Source organism: Eurypyga helias, unplaced genomic scaffold (assembly GCF_000690775.1).
Source record: "Eurypyga helias isolate BGI_N326 unplaced genomic scaffold, ASM69077v1 scaffold7642, whole genome shotgun sequence".
Lineage (NCBI taxonomy): Eukaryota > Metazoa > Chordata > Aves > Eurypygiformes > Eurypygidae > Eurypyga > Eurypyga helias.
In genome coordinates, this window is record NW_010237762.1 from 20,780 (window position 1) to 30,325 (window position 9,546).

General features: G+C 54.8%; 1 protein-coding gene across 1 annotated transcript; it reads left to right on the forward strand.

Moving 5' to 3' along the window:
- The first annotated feature begins 1,457 nt into the window (after positions 1–1,457).
- On the forward strand, positions 1,458–8,395 carry CXXC5 (CXXC finger protein 5). Its single transcript, XM_010147569.1, has 2 exons — positions 1,458–2,501; positions 7,400–8,395. The coding sequence occupies exons 1-2, from the start codon at positions 1,716–1,718 to the stop codon at positions 7,442–7,444; spliced, it is 831 nt and encodes a 276-aa protein (XP_010145871.1). The 5' UTR covers positions 1,458–1,715; the 3' UTR covers positions 7,445–8,395.
- The last annotated feature ends 1,151 nt before the right edge of the window (positions 8,396–9,546 follow it).

Sequence of the window (9,546 nt, forward strand, 5' to 3'; positions counted from 1 at the left end):
TCTGCCAGTACCATAGTGGTTGGCGTGGGGACCTTGCCCCCGTCAGCGGTTTAACGGCGATGCCAGCAGCTCGGGTCCCGAGCCGTGTCTATGGGGAAGGGGCTTGGACTGTAGCAAGGCTGTAGCAAGGTTACTGGGGTTGCATCACAGCTTGGCTGTGATGAAGGGGACGTGAAGGGTGACATATGATCAGGAGTGAGGGGCAGGGGGTGCAGGGATGCCCCTTGCTCTGCTGCATCACCCCTGGGCAGGAGCAAGGGTTCTAGCAGAGCTTTCCACGCGTGGCCACATCCCTGCCTGGACTCCAGAGAGGAGGCTGCCGGGATAACCGCTGGGATTGAGGGACAGGGTAGGCGAGGGGCCTCCTCCCAGCACTGCCCTCCCCCAGCTGCTGCCGGGGTGGGGACGTGGGTTCCTGCTCCGCTAAGCCCTGCAGCTTTTCTCCTCTAAAGCCTGATTACTCCGGCGGTGCCTGTGCGTGCGTGCGTGCTCGGGAGGGGAGGAGGAGGAATTTCACAACAAGTGTTGCAGCCACACTTTGCCCAGCTGCCCCAGAGCCACCCCAGGAACGGCGGCATCGCCCCTGATCCAGGGAATGGTGCCGATGCTGAGGGAGGGCTCTCACCGTCGCCGTTGAGCCCCAGCTGCTGCTGGGGCATGGCAGGAGCTCAGCACCGGGGCTTGGAGGCTCCTTATGGGTTTGGAGGTGAACGCTGTAGCTCCTCATGGGGCTTGGAAGTGGCTGCTGGAGCTCCCTGTGGGACTTGGAGGTGAACACCATGGCTGCCTCATGGCATTTGGAGGCGGACGCTGCAGGCGCTCAAGGGTGCATGCTGCAGCTCCCTGTGGGACTTGAAGGTGGATGCTGTGGCTCCCCATGTGGCTCCCTCCCACTGCCCACTGCTGGTGTGCAGTGCTGGCCCAGGGACAAAAGACCAGCAGGAGGAGGAAGAGGAGGAGGAGGGTGAGGGGCATAGCCTAGCCTGAACTGGCTGGGGGGGGGGATGTGGGAGCCAGGGCACAGCCCTGCAACCTGTTGCCTCCGTGGCATCTGACTGGGATCTGGGTGCCCCTTGGCACGAGATCCAGCTGCTGTCTTGGGAGCATCCCACAGGCGCCTGCTGTCCCATCCAGCATGGGGGCCGCAAGCCGTTGGAGTGGAGCAGGGGGTGAGCCCCGTGACTTCCCTGGAGCTGCAGTCCCTGGGGGAGGAGAGCCAGGCACAGAGAGCCTTTAAGTGTCGGATTGCCATTGCTACCAGGCCAGCACTTCCCCAGTGACCCCCCATTTCTGTCCCTTTTAAAGAGCAGCGGAACGGATCTCCATCGAGGTCCGTTCCCTGGAGTTTCTTTGTTCACAGCGCTGAGGTTTTCATGGCAGGGGGAGGAAGAGACGCTTTGAAAAGCCTGTTGGCTCTTGCCAGCACTAACTCTCTTTTCTTTTCTACTTCCAGAGCCGCATGTTGTGTACCAGAGCCGCAGAGTATGTCTTTGCACTGAGATCGGACTGAAGCCCTCTGCAGCCGGTGCTGGAGGAGAGGCCCCGTGGATGAGTGTTCCTGTCTGAGCTTTCCCCGGTGGCTGGCGGGCTGGTGCTACCAGAAGGGCTTTGGGGGTCTTTCACTTTGGCATTGGGGGTGGGTTTTGGGGTTTTTTTGGTTTGGTTTTTTTTTTTTTTTTTAAATTTGGGTTTGGTTTCGTTGTGCTCTGGGCACCATGTCAAATTCGGGCTCCCATCAAGACACTGGGAACAAGCCAGAGACGGAAAAAAATAACCAAGATGACTCTCAACCCCCTGTCAACTCCGAGAGGAGGAACAAAAGTGGAATAATAAGTGAACCTTTGAACAAAAGTCTTAAGAAGTCCCGTCCACTCTCCCACTATTCCACCTTTGGTAGCAGCAGCTCGGTAAGCGAACATTCAGAGAAAGGCAACCCCTTAGCTAATGGCAACGAAGCAACTGTGGATAAAAGTCATTCTACCTCAAAGCACAAAAACATCTCTAGTATGCTGAGCAAATTAGACCGGGTGTCGGAGATCTCCTCAGAAGGACAGACCGCCCTACAACAGTTTGCTCAGTCGACAGAAATGCTCAAAAGAGTGGTACAGGAGCATCTTCCTCTAGCAGGCGACCACGGGACTGGTATCTCTGACATGGAGGCAGTCTCAGCTGCAGAGACAATGAACGGCCCCTCTGATTTTCCTTACCTGGGGGCTTTTCCCATCAACCCAGGCCTTTTCATTATGACCCCTGCCGGCGTGTTTCTGGCAGAGAGCGCGCTCCATATGGCTGGCTTGGCAGAGTATCCCATGCAGAATGAGTTGGCATCTGCCATCAATTCGGGGAAAAAGAAACGGAAAAGATGCGGCATGTGCCCGCCTTGCCGAAGACGGATAAACTGCGAGCAGTGCAGCAGTTGTAGGAATCGCAAAACTGGCCACCAGATTTGCAAATTCCGAAAATGTGAAGAACTCAAAAAGAAGCCTTCTGCAGCACTGGAGGTAACCGGCCCCTCTCAGGCACCCTAACCCCTCCTCGGGCTGCGCTCCTGGGTTCGGATCTTGCCCTAGATAATAAAACACCTGGTACTTCTTACTTTTTTATTTTTCCCTTTTCCATTAACAGTTCTTACTGTGAGATGTGCACTCTGCCCAGTGCCCCCTGTCCCTGCCCTCTCTTATGTACTGGGGTGGATTGGCTTGGGGAGGATGGCTGGGGTCTCTCCCTGGGGACCAAGGCATGCTGGGTTTTGCTCTCCCCTTTGCAGGCATGGGCAGCAGTGGGTCTCTGCTTGGGTTTCAGCATCCCTTGTCCTGTGTGGGCTGCAGCTCCCTGAGCCTGAGAGTGGCTTCTAATCCAGCGCTCGAGTCAGAGGATGGGGGACAGGAGGCAGCTTTTGGGGACAGAACTTGAGGGTAATTGGTGATGGTGAAACCCATGGCTGTGTTGCAACAGGAGCCCAACCCCTTAGCTCATTCTTCAGTCTGAGCAGGAGCACAGTGGGCACTGGTTTTGGGTGGTAAAGAGCTGGACAGCCTCTGCCATGCTGGGTCTCCCTGGGCCAGCATCCATCTGGGGTGGTCAGGGTGAGTCCCTAAGCCACCAGCCAGAATTTCCAGTGGCAGCTGAGCTGCAGCTCCTGCAGGCGATGCGTTTGCTTTGGCACCTGTCTGAGGCGGGAGCACCCCTGTTCCTTCCTGTCCTGCCAAGAGCTGGAATGCCTGGATCCCCCAGTGTGGGGCTCTGGGATGGCACTCGGGCAGTCACTGCCCACCACAGTCCACCCATGGGGCCACCCTTGGCCTTGGAGGAGAGCTACTGCAAGCTGCCATTGGGTTGGGGTGCTGCTTTGCCAAATCCGCTGGGGAGGTGTGATGTTCACATGGGGAGCTCAGGAAAAGTCTGGCGACTCAGGTCATCACGTGGGTCTGAAATTCAGCTGGGGATGTGAGCAGCTGCTGGTGGCACGGTATGGCGTGGCTTGGTTGAGGGCTGGGATATGGTGCAGGGGTGGCGCGTGGGTACGCCATTCTGGCAGAGCCTGCCTCTTGCTGCACACCCATGGGTGCCCCTGGGCCAAGACCTGTCTGTCAGGTCCCCCACGTGGCTTAAGCCAGGTTTGATTTTTCCGGGAGCTGATCCCACCGTCAGCTATGCTGGCATGCTTCTTCCTGCTGGTGAGCGCATCCCCAGAACCAAGAAAGGCTGAAGAGTCGCCTGGAAATGCTGGATTGCACGTCCTGGCACGAGGGCATTGCCCATGCTCTGGTCGTCACAAAGAGACAACCACCGTTTTCTTAGCCATGTTCTACGTTTTTCAATTAGCATCAGCTCTGAATGAATAGTGAAGGGAAAAAAAAAACCCTATTTGGGCGGTGGGGATGAGGAGAGGGGGACTGTGTCTTTCAAAAACCGCTGTATTGCTAAATTATATTCTTGTTCTAATTTGCTGAGTCAGTGATCTGGAAAAAGGGAGAAAGGGAAAAAAGAAAAAAGTTCATCTCTTCCAAAGAGTCCTAAAGCGGGTCAATAGACTCAGAGCTTGTAGCTGACGGAGGAGTCGCTCCCTTCTCCTGGCGCTGCGTCGGGTCTGTGGGTGATAAATAGCACCGTGAGCCCGTGAAATGGTCACACCCTTGATTGGTTTCTCCATCCCGTGGCTGCCTGAGAAATTGAAGCCACTGAAATAGGGCTCTTCATGTGGTAGAGTTGGGCCCCACCAAAGATGGGTCCCCATTTCTCCTGGGCATGACCAGAGGTGTGTTGAGGCTGAGATGTTGTGCTGGTGGGGATGGACACTGGGGCAGATGTGGGTTGCTCCAGGGCATCACTGTTGCATTTTCAGAGCAGACACTCCCCTCTTTCAGGATATCCACTTGTGCTGTGTGTTGACCTTGGTAGGGTTGAACAAGATTGTGGCCGTACGTGGCTGGGACAGGGAGGCTGAGGCCCCGGCTGGTGTCCAAAGGTGACCTGGGTCAATGACTGGATGGTTAAGACTTGCCCCACATCAACCAGCCCTGGTCATGCATTGCATTGGGCCAGCACTAGGGCAACCCACCAGCACCTGCCTTGTGGTGGCAATCCGTCTGGAGGTGGTGGTGGCCAGGACGCAGAGCTGCTGCTAGCTTGGCAGCTCCATGGACTGCTGGTCCTGGTGGGGTGCTATCACACCATGGTGCTTGATACCAGCGCAGGAGGGGCCATTCAGTGGCCCTTTATATGGGCCTGAAAAATACATAAGACTTTGTGAAGCATCTTCCCGCTCTGTGAGGAGCTGTGCTGTAGCCTGACTCTGGTCTGCCAGCCCGGTGCATCCAGAGGAGCGCCCTTGGAGAGCCTGGATAGGGGCTGCAGCTGTGACTAAACGTTTATCTAAAATCAAGCAGTAAAAAAATAGAATTAAACGTTTATGGTGGCATAAAAAATGGGCTAAATCCCTCTGCCACCTTTACACTTTATCTGCACATCTACGAAGCCTGAATCACCAGTCACTGCTGCTGTCCTGTTGTGGTGGCCAGCTGAGTCTCTGAGACTGGCATGGCAGGTAGGGTGCTCGGAGCAGGCAGCAGCACGTCCTTGTACCGACCAGGTTCCTCCAGACTCTGCCAGCCCCAGTAACACCTGGTAATGCCAAGGGGGCTGGTGGCTTGTCTCCAGAGCTGTAGGTCACACAAAGGCCATGAATAGTTGGGATTTGACTCAACAGAGCTGTCCTCAATCTGGAGAAGCCTTGATGAAGTGCCTTGGTGCCCCAGCTAGCACTGGTGGGAAAGTCACTGCCCCCTCATACGAATCTCATGGAGAAAGACTTTCCATAAACTGGAAGAGGGCAGGGTTAGGTTGTATATAATAAAGAAATGTTTTATGATGAGAGTGGTGAGACACTGAATAGGTTGCCCAGAGAAGCTGTGGATGCCCAGTCCCTGGTAGTGTTCAAGGTCAGGTTGAAAGGGACTTTGAGGAACCTGATCTAGTCCATGCACAAACCAGGGTGGTTGAACTGGTCTTTGGAGGTCCCTTCCAACCCAAACAATTCTGTGATTCTATGGGAGATGAGGGGTTATCTGACCTGGGTATCCATGTTAGAGCTGGTTGTCCATCTTCCTTTAATAATGAAGGGGCAGAGGTGTTTAAGGTGACCCGTATCAGACGTTTCCTTCCAGACCCATTAGGAGCCCCCTCTCTGCTCATTCCTCTCTCCTGGGATGATGTATCTGAGTAGGTGGCCCTTGCTGGCGAGTCTGCCACACTCTGCCTTGCTGGTTCTGCATCCAGCGCCTTGAGCGGTCTCCAGCAGGGGCAGTATGCCATGCCATAGCACCACGCATCACTGGCCAGGGGCCGTCTTCCCCAGATACCTCATTACATATCGCAGGACCTTTGGGAAAGTGATAATGCCTGCTGTGCTCTGCTTGTTGGCTGTCCCAGCTCAGATTCCCCCAAGGACCAGATGCAGGCTGGAAGCAAGAGAAGGTGCAGTCTGTCAGCAGCACAGCTGACCACCACCATCTCTTGCCCATTCTCGCCTTTCGCCCCCCTCCCCTTGCCCAAGCCCCATGTTTGGGCCATGGTGCCTGTGGAAGTGAGCATGTTGGGGTCCCTCCCTTAGGGATCAGGAGAGATGCTATCCTGGTTATTCTTTGAAGCTTGGTGGGTGTCTTGATCCAAGAGAAGGACCCAATGAGAACCATATGGCTCCTGCGTGGGGTTAGGGACCGGAATGTGGCATGGTTTTGACTCTTGGGACAACACGTGAGGTGCTCTAGCCCTGCACATGGGCTCAATGCTGGGAGCTGGTGCTGGGGCTGGCTGTCCCCCACACTATCCCAAGGCATCCTGGCCTGCTAGCCTGCACCCATCACCATAGCCTGTGGCTTGTTTCCTGTTGGTGTTCCTTGCTTGTTTGGGATGCAGGAACTGAAGGGCCCTCTGAGACACGTCCTTTTGGTGACTGTGTAGCCCTGTCTGTCAGCTAGCATGGCTTGGCCTTGCTTGAGGGCTGCTGGCACTGAGAGACCTTGTGGTCCTTGCATACTCCACCCATGGTCTCATGAACATTGCATGGCCTTCCCACCCCATCCAGCTGGGAAACATCTCAGGTTCTCCTTCTAGAGGACCTCAGAGCTGTTGGGGCCACTGCCCCACACCACCTTTCCTGTAGATGGCTTCTAAAAGGTCTCATCCATTGTTGGGTGCTTTGTTATGTGTGGGACTGAGCCTCGTGCGACTCATCCCTCTTCTCCTGTGAGATGCCAAGAGGTCCCCAGTGCTGCCTGGGGCTGCTCCGTTGGGGACAAGGTGGTTCATCGTGGCCAGGTGGCAGTGGGGTGATGTCCCCTGTACACCAAACAGCTCCCGGGTCTGGTGGTCCCAAGCCCAGCCAGCTCAATCTCTGCCTCAGTTTCCCCCCAGTGTCCTCCTAAACCCATCTGTTGGTTGGGCTTCTGTCCACTAGCTGTTCCTCCATCCGTGGCAGGGAAATTGGGGGCTGGCAGTGAGGGGCTATTGTGCCGGGCCATGCTGGCTTGCCGCGGCCCGGCCATTGTGCTCAGGCTGGAGGGGAAGTCGGGGGCTGCGCCATTGTGCCGGCCGCAGCACAGGGACACAGGAACAATGGCTGAACTGCTGTGCTGGGTGCCCTTCTGGGGCAGGGGGGGGGACCCCTGTCTCCCTTTGGCCAGCATGCCGGCATTTGCTGGTGGGCTGGAGACCTTGGGGTGTGGCCTCAGCTGGGGGATGCTGAGCCCAGGCTGGATCTGTCCCAAGGCCAGTGACTGGGATGGGGATGGCGGGGAGGTGGGGTGGGTGCACAACCCTGGTACTACACGCTGTGCTGCACCCGACCTAACGCCTTGTCCCTTCTTCTGCCCCCTTCCCTGTCTCTCTTCCTTTGCAGAAGGTGATGCTTCCTACAGGAGCCGCGTTCAGATGGTTCCAGTAGGAACGGGAATCCCAAAGCTCTGTCATCCAAGTGCAATGTCACTGCTTGCTTGTGTTGTCTCAGGCAAGGGATTTTTGGCTGAAATGAATGGATGCACCTGTGTCTCTTTAGAACCAAAAATATTTTCTCGCAAATCTCATTCCTGTTTTTATAATTTTTTTTTTTTGGCGTTCGTTTTAACATCTTCGAGTCCTAGTCAGACATTTAACTGCTTTTCAAATAAAAATAATTAAAAGAAAAAAACAATGGATCTGTAAAGTACCAAGACTTAATAGACAGAGTATGGACAATCAGTTTCTTTCTGTGTTTTGGTGTTGATGTTGTTTATGTGTGAAAGATGCAGTACTTGTGTAAAAAAAAAGTTTTAAAATCTAGTTACTAATAAGCACTACTGTAATTTAGCACAGTTGTTTAATTGCACCCTCATTTATACTTTTTATTTGATTCTTTCCCATCATACAATAGAGTGGATAGTTTCTAGAATGCCTCAACTTCATGTTTATAAATGAGAATATGTTTAAAGCGATGTAGTACCCCTTTTCCTAGCCATTCACCTATGTAAGTTTAACCCGCAAGAGGTTTGGTATAAAAGGTGGAAGAAAACAATTACTACATAACTGGCGTTCTTCAAGAAAGGAAAAAAGAATAAAAAAAAAAAGTCATTGTTAGTTTATTAATATAGAACAAGAAACACTGCATACAGAAAAACCTCCTAATTGCAACAGTTTACTCCTAGAAGTAATTTTTGTAAACTTAACTGAAGTTAAAATCAAAATAAAAAAGATATTGCAGGACCTGTGCTGAAGCAGTTACGAAAAGTGATATTTCTCTTCTGTTCAAAGCCCCGTCTCTCAAGCTCTCTCTACATCATTAAATTGAAATGCTGTTTGTAATGTTTTAGCGATCCAGGCTGTTTTTGTGAATAAAATGAATGCATGTTTTGTGTCATGATTTACAGCTTTGTTATTTCTCTCCCACCGCTCTTTCCAGACGTCCGGGACCCCAGTGCCGAAGGTGGCCGGTCCCCCCTGCCTTCGCCTGCCTGTGTGCCCCATCCTGCCGCAGCTGCGGGGGGACATGGCTGGTGACAACGTGGCGGCTGGCCCAGGCAGGACGGTGTGATGAGCCGAGCTGGAGTCACCCCGGCTGCTAAATCCGCACGGTTAATCCCGGCAGTGGCTGGTCTGAGCCAGCCCCGGCTCTACCCGGGGATATTTCCTGGCTTGACCTGCCTGGAGTTTCACTGGGTAGCACGACGCCACTTGATTTGGTAAAACAGTGTCATTAACATGCCATGGAGAGCTGCGGTAGGGCGCATTTTGTCGGGATGAGTCCAAAACGAGCCTCCCAAAGGTGAGTGAGCTCAGGAGGCTGAGTGGCGGGTGCAACCAATGGAGGGTTTTCCAGGCTGGCCTCATGTGGGAGCCATGCGGGATGAAGGGGGGGACATGGGGTAGGCTCGGCTGTGAACAAGCCAGTGGGGTCACTGCTGGCACGTTGGGTGCTGTGGTTGGCATCGTGACGGGCAGGTGGGCTTTGTGCGCCGTTCCATCCCCTGCAAGGGTCTCCTGGCTGTGCAGGCAGGGTCATCCCATCCCAGGGGAAGAGGCAGAGCTGCCTGGACCCGGCAGCGCCAGCTCTGTCTAGCCGGGAGGACGTAGCCAGAGCCTTTGTCCCTGGCCCCAGACAGCATTTGGGCCAGCATCTGTTGACCAGATGTGCGTCCGGAGGAGGGGGGGTGATGGCGGTGCGTGGGCTCCATCCCTGCCAGGCAGCGACCTGCCAGGGCCAAGTAGAAACTCCTTGGGGAGGACCACCCCAAATGCTCTCTCCATCAGTCTCCTACTCTGCCATCCCCGCAGCTTCAGGGTGGGGTTGGAGCCCAGCCCCGGGCACCCAGGTCACCCCAGCTGCTGGGTCCCCCCAGGGGGTCCCTGCAGGGACAACTCGAGCTCACGGTGACAGTGATGGAGCGGGGCCAGCGTGGTGAGGGACAAAGCTCAAGGCCTGTGGGTACAGACGGACCCTGCTCATGCCCCAGGAGTGCTCCAGAGTATGGGATGCCTGGTGCCTGTACCAACCAGGGTGGCACTGGCAAGGGG

Excerpts from the sequence above, each read along its gene's own strand:
- CXXC5 (XM_010147569.1), top strand. The coding sequence starts at position 1,716 with ATGTCAAATTCGGGCTCCCATCAAGACACTGGGAACAAGCCAGAGACG. Across the intron at positions 2,502-7,399 it reads AGCCTTCTGCAGCACTGGAG|AAGGTGATGCTTCCTACAGG; the intron begins GTAACCGGCCCC and ends CTTCCTTTGCAG.